Source organism: Bubalus bubalis, chromosome 14 (assembly GCF_019923935.1).
Source record: "Bubalus bubalis isolate 160015118507 breed Murrah chromosome 14, NDDB_SH_1, whole genome shotgun sequence".
NCBI classification, from domain to species: Eukaryota; Metazoa; Chordata; class Mammalia; order Artiodactyla; family Bovidae; genus Bubalus; species Bubalus bubalis.
In genome coordinates this window covers 6346500-6364841 of record NC_059170.1, presented here as the reverse complement: position 1 = coordinate 6364841, position 18342 = coordinate 6346500, and the positions used below count along the sequence as shown (strand labels likewise).

The following is an 18342-nucleotide window of genomic DNA, read 5'->3' as shown; positions in this document are numbered from 1 at the left end:
CCCTTAATATTTACTTCCAGAAGTCTAGTCGAGTGCTTGTTTATTGGTTCTCCCAGAACTAGTTTTCTACCAAAACAACTGGTAGCGAGCCTTTTCCACTTAAACAGTACCATCGTACAGAATAAGTCCATTTAGAATGTAGTAAGTTCCCAGCTGTCACATGAGGAATCTCATGCTAAGGTCTGGGTTTACACTGTGGGAAAAAGAAGCAGCCAGAGGCACACCGTTTACCAAGGCTCTGGGTGCACGAGGTGAAGGGGCGAGATGACGCTTCTCCTTTTGTTCTGTCAGAAACCATAACTGGATAATATCCAGCTGCTGCCTGCAGCCCAGGGGTGGTGAAGGGGGCCCTGGGCCGGCAGCTGTGACTCAGGAAGGAAGAGTGTCTAAGACTGCGGAGTCTTGGAGTTCCACTGGGGGAAAACCGAGTCACAGCAGATGCTGCCCCCAAGTTTCCACATTTCCTGGGACGTGGTCAGGTTTGGCTTTGGAGAAGGCCTATTTGCACTCTTGCTTCAGACTGTAACTCTGGAGAACGCTGACTTAATCTCCACCTTACTTCATTCTCGTTGGAAATGCCCACATATATGTATTTGCGTTTGTGTATTTGGTGTGTGTGTAGGGACTGAAGATGGAGCCCAGGAGGTGGTGAAGGAGATCTTAGAAGATGTGGTCACGTCTGCAGTTAAAGGTGAGAACCAAGCACCCAGCCTCTCCTCCTCCTCGCTCCTTCACACGAGTGCCCACCAGGTGTGTTAATGGTAGAGTGCACCACCGCCACCACCTGCTGCACACTCAGGGAAACCAAGAAGTCACTTGTGACTCGTGATGGGCTTCATTCTCCCTCAGGTTGGGTTCAGGATGCGCAGTCTGACAGTGTTAGAGTTGGGTGTGCCACTGGAGATGCAGAGGTCCACACCCTGTAGAGCCAGGTTTCCCCAGGAGTGGGCGGGGGAGCCCTGAGGTGGTGAAGTTTCTGGGCTAGACATCAATGTGTCCAGGGGACAGTCCCCACGTCAGCAGGTGTCACATGCACAGAGAAGCTCTGTTAGTTTTGTTTGACTTCATTCATAACGACCCCAGTTTTTGGTGTAGTTTCAGTGGAATTAACCTTGGATAGCTCAAAATGACTGTTAGATGATTTTTCCTTTTGTTTTTACTCCAACTCTCAGGTCAGTGGTTATGTGCTGAACACTGAGCTTCGGGGTCAGTAAACCATTAATGGGTTGAGAAGTCAATAAATTAGTGGTTCGTAATCTGTGTTTTTAAATGGGAGACATAAAACAAAAATAGGTACAAACTGAATGTCTTGCATGTAGTAGTGTTAAGCATTGTTCCATAAAACATGTTTCAATGATTTATCTTTGTGCACACATGTATACTGGGTCCTGACTTTTAAAATGTATCTCTTAATGAGTGAGCATCAAGGTCAAAGAGTATTGACCTTTGACCTTTTGACCCACTGCTCAAAACCCTGTCCTTTTGTTAATTTAAGGTACCCCCAAGCTATAGATTTTATTGTTGGTTTAACTCTTTGTAGAAGTGTCTTTAAAAATAAAGTAATTTGATTTCATACCTTTAGATTTTTCTTTCCTGGGGCCAATATATGAGTATATGAAGTCCTCACATGGTGAACCTTGTCTGTCTTGCTCATGCTGTATCCTCCAGCCCCTAGCCTAGAGCTTGGCCCATAGTAGGCACCTGATAAGTATTTGCTGAAAATGCTTCAGAAACCATTTTTGAAGATGGTGCTACTGAGTTGTTTGGTGTCCCTTAAATATATTAATATAACAATCCACATGGTAAATTTCTCATAGAGGTCACCTGTTCTGCTAGTCATCAGATATGCTTTCTTTCATGAAATGCTGGAATCCATTTAATTCTTTGTCTTTTCCTTTTCCACATGGCTGCCAGGAAGCTCAGATCTCCTTTTTTCCCCTACTGTGACTAAGGTTTTCTACCATAGCTGTCAACCTCTCTTCATTTTCTTGACTCTTGTTCTCTAACCCCTACATTAGTAACCCTTTCTGTGCATTTCTGTTTATCTGCTTCTAATTATCTTCAGAAGTAGGTAGGGGTGGACAGGGCTGCTATATTGCACATTTCTGGAGGTACCATTGACCCAGACTACAGTATAAAGTGACCTGGGAGTGAGGCTGTGGGTAACAGACACATAAAGCCAGAAAGGGAAAAAGTAGTAACTTGAAGATTATGTGAATAACTTCTGGGACTTCTCTGGTTAAGACAACGTGCTCCTAATGCAGGAGGTGCAGGTTCAATCCCTGGTCAGGGAGCTAAATTCCCACATGCCTGATGGCCAGAAAACCAAAACATAAAACAGATGTTGTAATGAATTCAATAAAGACTAAAAATGGTCCACACACACACACACACACACAAACTTAAACCCAAAACTTCTTCTTGGTATCAGGCCATCTTTTAGGGTAAGTACTGACTTGATGATGACTTTCGCATTGTATTTTAAGAAGCAGCACAAAAGCACGGGCTGACGGAGCCCGAGAGGGTCCTGAGTGAACTGGAGTGCCAGGAACGTGCCGCCCCCCCTGCAGCTGATGAAAACTCCCAGACCAACGGGATAGCGGACGACAGGCAGTCCTTGTCATCAGCAGATAATCTGGTGCGTTGGTGATCTTCCCAGCAGACTCCTTTCGATGTTTACTTTTTCTGTAAGATGCAGAGTTTTATTTCTGTCAGAAGAAGCCAGTGAAAACCAGCAAGCCCTATTCAGTTATTTAGTCACACCATCCTGGCCTGATATTCTGTGTGTTCTTGGAACATGCTCGTTAATGCTGGTGGTATGTAATGTTGTTAAACCCTATTTATTCAGAACTTGAAAAAAACTTAACATTTCTTACCCTTTTTCTTTTCTTTCAAAATGGTATACATTGATTACAGAAACAATAAGGGAAATACAGAGAAAGAAAAATAAGGAAGTAGAAGTCATCCATAATGTAACCCAGAGATAACATTTGTTAAGGTTTTACTTACACCATAGATTTTTCTCTCCCTCCCATGTTTAAACCACTTAAATGTAATAACATGATATGCATGCTGTTTCGTAACCCGCTTTTTAAATTTAAGGTACATTATGAACATCCTTTCAGGCACCCTTAAGTGTGTCTGCTACATTATTTTTTTAGATAGCTTTGTTGTTCTATTGAAAATGCTATATATAAACATTCAAAACAGGAAGAAATATGATCTGAATTTGCCTCCTGAACTCACTCAGTCTCTGCCTTTTCCCATGTGTCCCAACTGTTCAAATGATCACACACACACACACACACACACACACACAGGAGCCTTTTTATGTATTTCATTTTCCTATTCATAACCCTGTTTCATGGAATTTTAGTTATTGATAAACTAGATACCTGTTTATGTACTGTATGTTTATCTACTTTATGCATAAAAATAATAAGATTTTCTCTACAACTATTCCCTACTCCACCCCACCCTGACAGTTGCCCCTGTCTCAGTCTGTTTAAGCTGCATTAATAGAATACTGTATACTGGGTGCCTTATAAACAATAGAAATGTGTTTCTCACAGTTCTGGAGGCTAGGAAGTCCAAGGTCAAGATATTAACAGTTTCAGTGTCTGGTGAGAGCCTGTTTGTTTCCTGGTTCGTGGACAGCCATCTTCTTACTCTGTCCTGGCAGAAGGGGCAGGGGAGCTCTCTGAGGCCTGTTTAATAAGGGCAGTAATCCCATCCGTGAAGGCTCCACCTCACTGCCAAAGGCCCCATCTCCAAATTCCATCACATTAGGGATTAGGTTTCGACATAAATTCAGTAAGAGTCTCACAGACATCCAGACTATAGCAGTCCCCTTGGGGTTCTGTCATCCCCATTAAGAAGGCACTGGTCGGGGGATGATCTGGGAGATTGGGATTGATGTATATACACTATTGATATATGTATAAAATTAGACAACAATGAGAACCTGCTGCATAGCGCAGTGCTCTGTGGTGACCTAAATGGGGAGGAAATCCAAGAAAGAGGGGATGTATGTACACGTATAGCTGATTCACTTTGCTGGACAGTAGACGCTCACACAACCTTGTAAAGCAACTATGCTCCAATAAAACAATTTTTTTTAATGACTGCATGTACATAGGGATGTGTATAAATTCACACACGGTATCTGTGTCACATATTAGACTGCAACTTGCTTTGTTCCCTCAACACTTTTATGGACATCTTTTCACATCAGTAGTACTAATTTTTTAATGGCCATGTGAAATTCTATCATGGATTACCATAATCTATTTAACCGGTTCCCTATTAGGTTTTTGGAGTATTTCAGTTTAATCACAGGAGACAGTTCTACAGGGAACATCCTTGTAGATAGATCTTATTCTTTTGTGACCCCATGGACTGTAGCCCGCCAGGCTCCTCTGTCCCTGGGATTTCCCAGACAAGAATACTGGAGTGGATTGCCATTTCCTTCTCCAGGGGATCTTCCTGACCCAAGGATGGAATCCACATCTCCTGCACTGGCAGGTAGATTGTTTATTACTGAGTCACCTGCGAAACCCACCAGTGTTCTTAGAAATATCTTTTTTACCCAAACTAATATAATGATCTATATTCATTTTGGGTTTTTTATGATTACCCTTTGCTCGTTTATCATTTTAAACCACTCACACCCGCTTTTTGAAGGACTTGGAAGGAAGTTTTAGAATTGCTGTGACAAGTCCCCCAGAAGCTCCTGTTGTGACGTATTGTTTCCTCCCCACATCCTTCATCCCCCCAATGAGTAAATAATTTTACATTTTCATGAGATAATTACATTTCTTATTTTTGAAAAGAAGCATCCTTTTGTTTGGACCCTTTGATTTTTCTCATCTTTGTTCTGATCTTAGGAGTCGGATGCTCAAGGACATCCAGTGGCCGCCAGGTTCTCCCACATTCTGCAGAAGGATGCCTTCCTGGTGTTTCGCTCCCTGTGCAAGCTGTCCATGAAACCCCTTGGCGAAGGCCCCCCAGATCCAAAGTGAGCTGACAGCAGTTCTTGGCCGTCTGTAATCCTAATGATCCAGGAGGATCTTAGGGCTCCAAGAAACCCCACTGCCTTGTCCCCTGGTTGGTGTAAATGCAGGGGTTTACAGGACTGTTTTACAATGATTTCAGGCTCATGAAGGTCCCACAGTCCTCTCATCACAGATTATGTGCCCACGAACCAAGATTATTGGGCCCAATTTTGCTTTCCTTGGTCTATATACTAAAAAACAATCATTCAGTTGAATATTCACCCTCTTTCTCCTGACTGATGAATTTAATCATCTGAAGGTGAGAGTCCCCCACCTGGATGCATAGAGAACCTCAGTTTCTTGCCTTGAATGGAAACTTCTGTTTTCGTGGGTACAGATTTATGCCCCAGATTCAACCCAGAGAGGGCAGACCTTTAGAGGGAAGGATATTCCACAAGAAGGTGGTGCTGTGGGCTGTCAAAGCACAAGTTTTGGAGCCACGGGGAGCTGCTGGCTCACATGAGGCCAACTGCATGCCCATAGGAGCTACTGAACCTCATCTGGAAAATGGGAATATGGAACATTAACTCACAGGATCATTTACCTAAAATGGTAGAATTGACATCCCGAGCACAGGGCCTAGTAGTTCACGATAGTTTATAGTCACTGTTATTGTCATTATTACTGGTTGCTAATTACAGTCCTCTTCTGTTGAGAATATGATGACCATTAGGGAAAAGACTCATGAAGGTTTCCCTTTCTTTCCATCCCTGTGGGCAGGGATGGGAGCCTGAGGCAGGTAGATGAAGAGCCCTGTTCTCGTTGTCTCTAAACATAGAGCAGGACAGACAGTTTAGTCTCACATGATGGATGTGAAGTAATTGGTTCTGTTAGATTAGTTGCAGAACCAGCTTTCCAGAATCGGTTTGCACTTATTTTGCTCCTGCTGTATTTTCTGCTTTATGAGTGGGAGAGAGAAACAACGGTTGGCAGCTCTCGTTCTCCCAGGGCCTGCGGGTTCTGAGAACCCGCCTCATGCCAGCTGCCCTCCCTCTCTTGACATTTTAGGTGCTGTTGCTGATTCTTGAGTCCCCGGCTTCTCAGAAAATCCTCTCACTGATAGAGGAGTGAGACCTTCTTAAGAAACATCCTTTCTGAAACGTTACCTCTCAGCGCTGCCCTTGTTCTCTGTCTCCTCTGCCAGGTCCCACGAGCTGCGTTCCAAGGTGGTCTCCCTGCAGCTCCTCCTGTCCGTGTTGCAGAACGCCGGCCCGGTCTTCAGGACTCATGAGATGTTCATCACCGCGATCAAGCAGTACCTCTGCGTGGCGTTGTCCAAGAACGGCGTCTCCTCAGTGCCTGATGTCTTTGAGCTCTCTCTCGCTATTTTTCTCACTCTTCTTTCAAACTTTAAAATGCATCTGAAGATGCAAATAGAGGTATGGACTCCAACTGACTGTTTTGGGGTTTTTTTTTTGAAGTTTGATGACGCTTTTATATGATGTGTTAAATACTGGTGGGAGTTACACAGTCTACTTGCTGGCACCCCAAAGAACTTTTTGAGCAAGAGAATTCCTTTTCATAAAAAGTTACTGCCCCCAAATCTTGTATATGTGTGCTTTACTCAGTCATGTCTGACTCTTCATGACCCCATGGACTGTAGCCCTCCAGGCTCATTTGTCCATGGAATTTTCCAGGCAAGAATACTGGAGTGGGCTGCCATTTTCCTTCTCCAGGGGAACTGCCCAACCCAGGGATCAAACCCACATTTCTTGCATTGACAGGCAGATTCTTTACCATTACACCACCTGGGAAGCCCCAAATCTTGTATACCTTTCATTTTAACCAAAGGTTTAAATTGTGTAGTCTTTTGTTGGGCTCAGTCCCCCAGACATTTGTTTAGCCTATAAATTGTTTGAAATAACTTGAATTAGTATCCAGACTGAGAAGTCAGGGACTTCCCTGGTGATTCAGTGGCTAAGACTCCGAGCTTCCAATGCACGGGGCCTGGGTCCCATCCCTGGTCAGGGAACTAGATCCCATGTGCCGTAACTAGGAGTTCGAATGCTGCAACGAAAGATCCCAAGTGCCACAACTAAGTAAGACCTGAAGTAGCCAAAGAAATACACATTTTTTTAAAAATTGGGAAATGCCATTTTCCATGTAAATCCATATTTCTGATTTCCTCTCAAAACCCCACAACTCCAATTCTGCCTTTCCATGTGGCAATTCTTGGCTTTTTCTCTGGAGCAACTGTGCACTCTGATGGGGCTGTATTCACTGTGGTCCTGCCCTCCTCACTCTCCCACACACACCCAGGCTCCTGTGCTGGGCAGCCACCTGCACACACACACACAGCAGCCACCTAAACACACAGACACACACACACACACACACACCCGGCCTCCCTCCCTGCTTTACTCATAGACTCTGCCTGCTCGTAAAGGCTTCAGGGGTTTTGAGCCCTAATTTAAGCTATTAATTGCTGTCCTCCTTTATCTTCTTCTTGTCATATAGGTCTTTTTCAAAGAGATTTTCCTGAACATTTTAGAAACATCAACAAGCTCTTTCGAGCACAGGTGGATGGTCATTCAGACCCTGACAAGGATCTGCGCAGGTACTTTCTCCCAGAGTGGGGCTCATCCTTTTGACTTACCCAGAAACACTTCTGAGGCTTTCATTCTCCACAGTCCAGATGAAGACCTTGACCCCCTCCTTTTAACGTTGTAATGAAGCGCTGAGGAAATCATTCCCTTAAAGGCTGCTGCTCACCTAATGACCAGACTGTTTTGCCCAGACTTCCTGACTGTAGCATGGCGAATCTCATGTCCTGGGAAACCTCCTAATCCTGAAAAACTGGGACACTTGTCACTGTATCTACAAGCTGAGCGTGGTTTATAAGTCAGAGAGTCCCAGGTATGAGTGTCCTAACTCCTGATTGGGTGCTAAAGTACATTTGCATTTCCCTTTACACCACCCAATTGTGTGACAATAAACTGAGCATCTATTTGTCATCACAGTAACCTCATCAAAGTTACACGGCTTTAAGAGTTGGACGAGGCAGTTGTTCTCCGTTTTTGACGAGGAAAGTAAGCTGTGAGAGTTTGAGTGAGCAGCCTGAGATTTCAGTGAGTGCCAGGGCAGGCCTAGGAGGAGAGCCTCCTGCATTTCTAGTCCTTCCGTCACACACTTCCTGAGTGAGGCGTGTCCAGCCTGAGTTACTAATTCACTGGGAAAACTTTTTATTTGACCAAGGAATCTCGTTTAATAAGGAAACATAGCTGTTCTCCGTGTTCAATCAGAATTTCTAACATCCGTGTGTTATTTTCCAAGATGCCCAGTGCGTTGTAGACATTTACGTCAACTACGACTGTGATTTAAATGCTGCTAACATTTTTGAGCGCCTCGTAAACGATTTATCGAAAATCGCTCAGGGAAGAAGTGGACACGAGCTGGGAATGACACCTCTGCAGGTAAAACCACTAACGTTTATGTTTACAGTTTGTTCATTTCAGTAAACGTTTGTCGAGCCACCGTGTGCCAGGCACTGTCCTTGGTGCTGGGGACACAGCAGTGAACAGAACACAGACAGGCACATCCAGGTGCACAGTTGCTGTGGTCCTGACACTTAAAAGCAGGCAGTGAAGAAGCAAGCTGCAGGGAGAAGAAAGCAGGGACGCTAGAGAAGGGGTGTTGGAGGTGAGGGTGGGGCCATCAGGGTCATCTCCCTCAGAAAGTGACACTTGACCTGAGACCTGTAGGAAACGTGTTCACTCTGTAACCTTTCCATAGATCGTGTGAACACAGCATGCCAGGCTAGAGTAAAAGGCAAAGGAGATTGCTTCTTACTAGGTTCCCTCCCTACAAAGATGATAGGGTTCTTAACCTGAGGTCTCTGAAGAAATTGGTTGCAAGGTCTGTGAGCCACCTGTAATTACACGTAGAGTTTTGGTGTATGGGGGCATTTTTCTTCAACAAAGATCTAAAGTTGTCATTAGATTGCCCAGGGAGAGCCAGACCATCTTAGATGCTATTTTGAGTCTAAAATGTTCGCAGTTTTTAAAAGATGATCTGCAACTCACACTCACATTCAGCTTTTTAGTTGAGAAGTGCTACCTTTTTTTTTTTTTTTTAATATTTATTTATCTATTTGTACCAGGTCTTTACTTGTAGCATGCAAACTCTTCAGTTGTGGCATGTGGGATCTAGTTCCCTGACCAGGGATTGAACCCAGGTCCCCTGCACTGGGAGCATGGAGTCTTAGCCACTGGCCCACCAGGGAGGTCCTGAGAAGTGCTACTTAAAAAAAAAAAAGTATTTACCTGCAGAGTAAGCCTCAAGATGGAATGCTTTTGTGCGTGTTCAGGGGATGATGGTGTCCACGGTCATTTATCTGCTGCATAAGATTCTTTTCTCTTTTTTCAGGGTCACTAGTTAAGACTCTCCCTTTTTTAAAAAAAAAAAAAAATGTGTTTTAAATGTTTGGTTGGTTGTTTTTTGTTTTGTTAATTTATATAAGCAATGAATGAGAATTTCACTTTAAAAATCCAAATAATACTCTTCACTTTAGGAAAGTACACATCCCATATTTTTGCAGATAGGGAGTTTGTAATGAACACCTTTAAAGACGATCATGGTTTTTGCAGTGAGCCCTCAATGTTTACGTCACGGGTTCCCTCTTCTTGGGTCAGTAACTCTAAACGTCAGTGATTATCTTGTATTGTCACAGGACTCCCAGAGCCCTCCAGACATCTGCACTTAGTTGAGTCTCTGTACTTGTCACCTTTGTCCTTTAGGAGCTCAGTCTCAGGAAGAAAGGCCTGGAGTGCCTCGTGTCCATCCTCAAGTGCATGGTGGAGTGGAGCAAAGACCTGTATGTGAATCCCAATCATCAGACCAGCCTGGGTGAGAGACCCCCCAGTGCACACACACACACTTCCCACCCGCCACCATCTGCCACTCACAATAGGCTGCCCACACTTTTGGAAAAAGCTATCCTGATGCAGTTGTCTTGCTAAGTTGCTGCTAAGTCGCTTCAGTCGTGTCCAACTCTGTGCGACCCCATAGACGGCAGCCCATCAGGCTCCCCTGTCCCTGAGATTCTTCAGGCAAGAACACTGGAGTGGGTTGCCATTTCCTTCTCCAATGCATGAAAGTGAAAAGTAAAGTGAAGTCGCTCAGTCATGTCCGACTCTTAGCGACCCCATGGACTTCAGCCTACCAGGCTCCTCCGTCCATGGGATTTTCCAGGCAAGAGTACTGGAGTGGGTTGCCCATAGTTGTCTTAGAATTAGCAAAATACTTTAGTTTGGGAAATACCTGAAGTGTTTTAAAGGTTCTGCTTTTTAATCCATCTGAAACTTGGGTGGGGGTTGGGTGGAGATAGTGTGAATTGTGCTATAACTTCATTTTTCCAGAAAACCATTTATTACAACTTTTTTTAGTAGTCTTTTTTCCCCTCACTGATTTGAAGTACCACCTTGATGGTGTAGCACATCTCCCTGTGTGCATAACTGTTTCTGAATTTTCTGTTCTATTGATTTGTCTGTTCCTCCACCAATCCCATGCTTTTCAGATGCCTAGAATTCTACAGTGAGTTCCATTGCCTGAGAGGACAGGCTCTGTGTCTTGTGCATTTTTGCACTTTTATTCTTTCATGTGAATTTTAGCATTAGCTTATTTTCCACAAGCAAGTTGTTAAGTAAAGTAACCGCGGTATCGAGGTTTTCATGAACCTTACAGTACAAAGCTTATTGTTACAGGCCTGGGAAAGGGAACAGCACAGCCAGACCTCAGCTCAGCCGCGCCTGCGTCCCATCTGCTCACTTGGTTGCCTTTGCTTTTACGTCGCCGCAGGTCAGGAGCGGCCCGTGGACCAGGAGATGGGGGACCTGGCGAGGCGGAGCAGCGTGACGTCCATGGAGTCCACGGTGTCCTCGGGGACTCAGACAACCGTCCAGGACGATCCAGAGCAGTTTGAGGTCATCAAGCAACAGAAGGAGATGATTGAGCACGGCATCGAGCTGTGAGTGTGGCTGTTGCGCTGGCTGAGTCTCTTGGGAACCTGGCTTTGACTCCTGAAGATGAAACGCCCGTTACAGACGACTGGGGCTGGCGCTTATGGTCAGGCCCGATCAAGTCGCGCTGAGTGTGCGTGTGAGTGTGTGAGAGAGAAATCTAATAGCTTTGTTTGGTTGATGCCTGGTCTTTTTTTCCTTTCTTCCTAATTTAAAAAATTTAACCAGTTTAGAAAATGCAGAAAAGTATAAAGCAAGAATGTTAAAATCACTCATAAAATTACTACCTAGAGAAACTTGCCATTGGTAACTATTGTACTTCAGCATACAAAAAACTTAATTTTTGCCATATTCGTGTTATCTACTTTTTTTTTTTCTGAACCATTTGAAAGGAATTTGTAGCCGTCACATTACTTAAGCTCTACACGGCTGAAAAATAAGGGCCTTCTCCCATATAATCACATCATCATTATAGAATCATGAGTAAACATGGTTTCTTTCATCTTTTATACACAGAAATGCATACATTCTCACATGCTGTCCAACTTTTGAATGGTTAGTCAATTTTGTAAACTCAATTCATTTTAAAAATGGATGTTACAGTACTCATTTATTGGATTGGCCTAAAAGTTCACATGCATTTTTCTGTAACATCTGATGAAAAACCCAAACGAAATTTTTAGCCAACCCCCAGTGTGATTATTTCTATTCTCACCATCCCTTGCATCCCCCCAGTGTATTCTCCCACAGCAGCTAAAGGAATCTTTTAAAAACTCACATCAGTCTTAGCACTCCCCTGCCTGCACTCACTCCAGGTTTCCCATTTCCTCCCCACAGCCCTGTCCAGCCTCCAGCCTCCCTCTCTGATCTCTTCCAGTACTCCTGGATCTTATATGGGTTTCAGTCCCTTGAACATCTCAAGCATTTAGCACCATTGCACCATCTGCTTGGAATATTCTTGGGTCTTTTTCAACCTTCAGGCTTGACAAAGCATCTCTTCCTCAAAGAGGCCCCCAGTAACCACACTCTCTGGACAGGTCCAAGGTCACCTCTGTCCCCGCACAGCCTTTCTTTGCAGCTTTTGCCACAGTTTGTGCCTCTGTGCTTCTTTCAGTCCCAGTGCATGGCGTGGTGAATAACAAGTTGAATTTATATAGCGGTTATATTTGCCTGCCTTTAACAGGAATTACAGAAGTAACTCCTCCAGTGCCATTGAAGGAGACCCCAGAGCACCGAGTCTAGGACTCTTACAGTGGCTCCTACGGATGTCAGAAACCCGGGCTGCTTTTACCTTCTGCTTCACCACCCTGAATACCATTTTCATTTTCACCGTTGCCTCATGGTTTAAGATGACTGCTGGAGCTCTGGTCATCACACATGTATTGTGGGGAAGAAGGGGGAAAAGCAAAAGACGTATATCCCCTGCCCCCCCTCAGCCAAGTCAGCTTTGTTTCAGGATTCTTCCTAGAAGGACCCACACCAGTTCTCATCTCTCACTGGCCACAACTGTATCACATTGCCATACTTTGTCTAAGGGAGGCAGGGAAGTGTGTTTTTTATCCCAGATAGTTGTGTGCCCAGCTAAACAACTAGGTCTTATTAGTGTTGGAGAAGAAGAAAATGGATTTTGGGTGACAACCAGCAGATTCTGTTAGAGCTAGGTCAGAAATTAAAGGTGGAATTGAGAAAAGCTACCAGGACACACAAGACTTTCCGAGCTGATATGGGATGACTTGTTCATGGTGTTACTGTAATTTGCCTCAAAAGCCAGCTATTTTCATCCCCCGGAGTTTGGAATCAGCAACCTGTGTCCCGTCTCTTGAAACAGATTTAACAAGAAACCCAAGAGAGGGATCCAGTATCTCCAGGAGCAGGGCATGCTGGGAACATCGGTGGAAGACATTGCCCAATTCCTGCACCAAGAGGAGCGTCTGGATTCTGTAAGACGGGGAGCTGGGCACATACTTGTGGGTTCTTCTGTGTGGCTCTGAGACCTTACTGGCTTTCACCTAGAGACTGGCCAGCCCCTGAGTGCAGTGCCATTGTCTGCACTCTTGTTTACAGTAGTCCTGTTTATCCCTTGGGCTAGTGTTGCAAGAAGTTCTTTACAGGGAATAAACCAGCCTCCTGACAGGTGGTGGTTTATTTGGGGGGACGTTGTAGGAGCTAAGTGTCCCTTGACTGCCAGAAATTGTTCTTTCGGGTGCTCATCTGCAACTCAACTCCCTGTTGAGTGTGTCTTATCATTCCTCCATTTTTCAGTGCCTTTCTTCATGGCAGGGCCAGCTGAACCTGGGGTGGTTTGGCGGTTGGCCAGGCTTAGGGAGTGACCCAGCTTTTCTAGCAGCCCAGCCCATCCTAGGTATTGAGAGCTTGGACACTATTCCTCCCCTGTTTGACTAAAGTGTCTTTCACTGGGTGTTCATATTTGACAGTTTTTAGTTGTGAGTGAGTATGTATGTTTCAGACCCAAGTAGGTGATTTTCTGGGAGAAAGCATGAAGTTCAACAAGGAGGTGATGTATGCCTATGTGGACCAACTCGACTTCCATGAAAAGGAGTTTGTCTCAGCCCTGCGGACATTTCTAGAAGGTTTCCGCCTACCTGGAGAAGCTCAGAAGATTGATCGGCTTATGGAGAAGTTTGCTGCAAGATACATAGAGTGCAACCAGGGGTGAGCACCGTGTTTAAGTCTCTTCCACCATGTTTTTGCCGTCCTCAGAGCATCAGTCTTACTGTGGTTGGGGGTTCGATTTAATCTTTTTAAATCTGTGCCCAGCCACTAAGGTTTCTGTTCACTCTGCACCAGCAGGCACTGTGCTGAGGGATTATCTCATGCAAGAGCTCCTATTCTTTTTTTTTTTTTTTTAACATATAGCATTGTGTAAATTTAATGTCTACAACATTTGATACATTTTCATATTGTATTATGGCTTCCCTGATGGCTTAGATGGTAAAGAATTTGCCTGCATTTAGGAGACCCAGGTTCAATCCCTGGGTGGGGAAGATCCCATGGAGAAGGGATTGGTTACCCTCTCCAGTAGTCTTGCCTGAAAAATTCCAGGGACAGAGGAGCCTGGCAGTCTGTCCATGGGGTCACAAAGAGTCAGACACAACTAAATGCTAACATAACATGGTTGCCATGGTAGTGATTATTAGCCTCTCTGTCATCTCATATTAACTATTTCTTTTTAGCTTTTGGGAGAATTAAGATCTAGAAGAGAAGGCAATGGCACCCCACTCCAGTACTTTTTCTTTTTTTTTTAACTAAACCATGTTCTAAGAGTTTCATCTAAGGAAATAATTACCCATGTGTCCAAACAGGTGTTTGAAAGGTCATGCATCGAAATTTTAGTTGTTCTAGGGAGAGATTAGATGAAGGACAGCCTAGATTATCCCATCAATGAGAGACTGATCTTTAAAAAAAAAAAAGCGTGGTGTACCACTCCTTCAGAGAAGGCAGTGGCACCTCACTCCAGTACTCCTGCCTGGAAAATCCCATGGACGGAGGAGCCTGGTGGGCTGCGGTCCATGGGGTCGCTATGAGTCGGGCACAACTGAGCGACTTCACTTTCACTTTTCACTTTCCTGCATTGGAGAAGGAAATGGCAGCCCACTCCAGTGTTCTTGCCTGGAGAATCCCAGGGACGGGGGAGCTTTGTGGGCTTCTGTCTGTGGGGTCGCACAGAGTCAGACATGACTGAAGCAACTTAACAGCAGCAGCAGCAGCGTTGCTTTAGTAATATGAAACATTGTAGCATATAAAAAAGTGAGTTTCTTTTCTTTGGTTCACATCTCTTCTGGTCTTTTTTTGTTTGTTTTTAAATTTAATTTATTATTATTTTTTCTAAACTAAGTTTTTCTAGACTCTGGGTCATTAGTTATCATTAAGTGGCGATGGACGCATCTGGGGAGCACTCGGCCTGCTTTGCACGAAGCGTGTCTCCCTGAGCCCTGTTGCCGCCGTCCAGCCTTGTCTCTGTCTGTGTTCTCACGTCTGAAATCTTTTTTGTTTTCTAGGCAAACTCTGTTTGCTAGTGCTGACACCGCGTATGTCCTGGCGTATTCAATTATTATGCTAACTACAGACTTGCACAGCCCTCAGGTAACATATTTTAATGACTTAAATACTACAGTAGCTAAATAAATAACTATTTGGGCCACTGGGTGTCTCCTAAGTGGATTCTTCATTTTTTTTAAATTTCAGGTAAAAAATAAAATGACAAAAGAGCAGTATATTAAAATGAACCGGGGTATCAATGATAGTAAAGATCTACCTGAAGAGTATCTCTCAAGCATCTACGAAGAGATAGAAGGCAAGAAAATTGCGATGAAAGAAACAAAAGAACACACAATTGCCACCAAATCTACTAAGCAGAGTAAGGTCTAATGGCAAATTATTTCTCAGTTCCAATGTTCAGGTGTATCAGAATGCATGATTAAGTTCCCTGGTGACAGACTTAATTTGCATATCTAGCTATCTGAATAAGAAATGTGATTAAATTAGTTATTATGATTACATTGACACTCTCACAGCATCACTTAACTTCTTATTAGATTTGTAATTAGTTACAAGAGGCAATTTAAAATAATCTGAGGGCTAAATTATTCCCAAAAAATGTTTCTTAAAACTTTGCTGTAATACCAGGGGTGATTGCGTCAACCCTGATTAGAATTCTCCTACTTAAGACCCCTGCGAAGCTGTCAGTCTCATTGGTGAGGCAGCAGCGTCCGATTTAGAGCACAGGCTCTGTAGCCACACTGTCTGAATTCAGGTCCCAGCTCTACTGCTTGTTAGCTCTGTGACCCTGGACAAGTTACTTAATGTTTCTGTGCCTCATTTCCCATCAGTGAAATGGCAGTAATACTTGTTACAGACTCAGGAAGTGGTCCTCATGAGGAGGATTTGTGAGTTAATTGTTGTAAATCTTTTGAAACAGAGCCCGGCACATAGCAAGCACTCAGTGAGTATCAGCTGCTGTTACTCTCTCATTTCTTTGTAGGTGTCGCTAGTGAAAAGCAGCGACGGCTACTGTACAACTTGGAAATGGAGCAAATGGCGAAAACAGCCAAAGCTCTGATGGAAGCCGTGAGCCATGCCAAAGCCCCGTTTACGAGTGCCACTCACTTGGACCATGTCCGGCCAATGTTCAAAGTGAGTATACAGAGAAGTTAAGACACGGCTGAACCTGATTCTAGAGTTGATCCGCCAGAAGCTCACCAGCGAGTTTATAATGGTGAAGAGATTGGGGAGGGGAAAGGCCACATCTGGTGTTTCTTTCTGACTAGTAACTAAAGCGAGTCCTTCCTGGAAGCCCCGTGGTGTTCTGGGGATGCATCAGAACAGGCTCAACAGTCAGAGCATCTAGTTTAAGTCCTGCCTTTGCCACTTTGTTGCTCTGGAACTGGGATCAGGTTATTCAGCCTCTCTCTGTTCATCATCTGTGAAATGGGTCCTGCAGGGCTGCTGGGGGGATTGAATGAATTAATTATTCAGGCAAAAGAGACAGCTTTATTGTGATGTGTCATCTCAGTGGCCTCAGGGTTAGCCTATAAGAAGACATGAGGTAGAAGTAAAAGACATGTCCTTGGGACTTCCCTGGTGGTCCAGTGATTGAGGCTCCATGCTCCCACTGCAGGGGGCACAGGTTCAGTCCCCAGTGGGGGAGCTAAGACCCCCACATGCCAGTTGGTGCAGCCAAAAAAACAATATCCGAAGTTCTCTGTTTTTTAAATGTCTAGAAAAGGTACATGTTCTAAATATATAGCACTCATGTTTTCTCTTAAGTTTTTAAAGTAACTGCTGATATCCTGTTGATCACTTCTAGATATTTGTGTACTTTTATTTTCAGGGAATTCACAAGAAAGTTGGAGGAAAAGTAAACTCTTAAGTAATCTGAATTAGGAAGCTTTCAATAAGCTAAGTTGATAGAACCTAAGTTGCTTATAGATTTCACTTTGCATGCCAACCTCTGATTGGCAGTAGGTGCCTGTGCACCGTGGAAAGGATTCTCCAGCCCCGATGAGACTAAGCAGGGAGTGGGGTCTCTGATGGACTCGTGATGCCTGCCATGAGCACAGTAGACGCGGCGGTGGCCCGGTAGCCACGCGCATGCCAGCCCTCCTTAGGACTGTGCGTTTAGTAAACGGCAGGCTGACTCGTGATGCCTGCCACGAGCACAGTAGACGCGGCGGTGGCCCGGTAGCCACGCGCATGCCAGCCCTCCTTAGGACTGTGCGTTTAGTAAACGGCAGGCTGACTCGTGATGCCTGCCATGAGCACAGTAGACGTGGCGGTGGCCCGGTAGCCACGCGCATGCCAGCCCTCCTTAGAACTGTGCGTTTAGTAAACGGCAGGCTGACTCGTGATGCCTGCCACGAGCACAGTAGACGCGGCGGTGGCCCGGTAGCCACGCGCATGCCAGCCCTCCTTAGGACTGTGCGTTTAGTAAACGGCAGGCTGCAGTGGTGGCTTGGACCCTGGTTTAGGAGGAATTTGTATTTCCTATTGCGAATGAATCAGAAGAGCCGTGAATTGACACCCTGGCTGTGCTTATAACTAACAGTGTGGCGTCTAAGTGCCCTTCCACACTGAGATTCCAGACGTTTTCCAACCCTCCCTCCCTTGGTAGCTGGTGTGGACTCCACTGTTGGCAGCCTACAGCATCGGACTGCAGAACTGTGACGACACCGAGGTGGCCTCGCTGTGTTTGGAAGGCATCCGGTGTGCGATCCGGATTGCCTGCATCTTTGGAATGCAGGTGGGTGTACGTTCACACAGCTCCAGAGAAACTGGTGGGCTGTGTTCTTCAGGATTTGGCAAAATTTAGAAATGATCAGATATTTCCAATTAGCTGAAAACTTCTCAGCAGACACCTTACTCATGTCCACTGAGAGGAAGATGACAGATTTGTGCTGGCAACAGCCTGACTGGGGGAAGAATTGGCAATTTGGATTAAAAACCATTTTTGAAGGTAGGTGGGTGTCCAAGCTACTTAATTGGACTTGACAAAACAGCCTTCCTATCCATTTGGCTAGGTGTCTGGTGCTGGAAATAGTGTTTTTCCTTTTAAAACCAGCTTATTATTTTCATTTCCCTTATTTCCAGGTCTTCTCTGGGGGAAATAAGTAGTTCAGTGGAAAATGAATGTGTCTGTAAATCTTTTGGGTCTTGAAAAATTCAAGCAAATAAGCAAAATACAATTCTAAACTCTTATGAACTCAGGAAGTTGTCAGTTTCATATATCCTAAATCACTAAGAATTTGTACCCCTCTATTTGGAAAACCTCAGTCTTCTGTTCCCATGTATCTTACAGACAGACATTTTCTTTT

General features: G+C 44.6%; 1 protein-coding gene across 1 annotated transcript in view; it reads left to right on the top strand.

Moving 5' to 3' along the window:
- Positions 1-18342, top strand: part of ARFGEF2 (ADP ribosylation factor guanine nucleotide exchange factor 2) — an 83225-nt gene that overhangs the window by 29033 nt on the left and 35850 nt on the right. The window contains exons 7-20 of the mRNA XM_006052909.4: positions 623-691; positions 2487-2638; positions 4887-5017; positions 6199-6433; positions 7512-7611; positions 8328-8467; positions 9791-9899; positions 10851-11019; positions 12840-12951; positions 13479-13684; positions 15031-15115; positions 15218-15389; positions 16014-16165; positions 17643-17771. Coding sequence (XP_006052971.3) covers positions 623-691; positions 2487-2638; positions 4887-5017; positions 6199-6433; positions 7512-7611; positions 8328-8467; positions 9791-9899; positions 10851-11019; positions 12840-12951; positions 13479-13684; positions 15031-15115; positions 15218-15389; positions 16014-16165; positions 17643-17771 — 1961 coding nt within the window. The remainder of the gene's footprint in view (positions 1-622; positions 692-2486; positions 2639-4886; positions 5018-6198; positions 6434-7511; positions 7612-8327; positions 8468-9790; positions 9900-10850; positions 11020-12839; positions 12952-13478; positions 13685-15030; positions 15116-15217; positions 15390-16013; positions 16166-17642; positions 17772-18342) is intronic.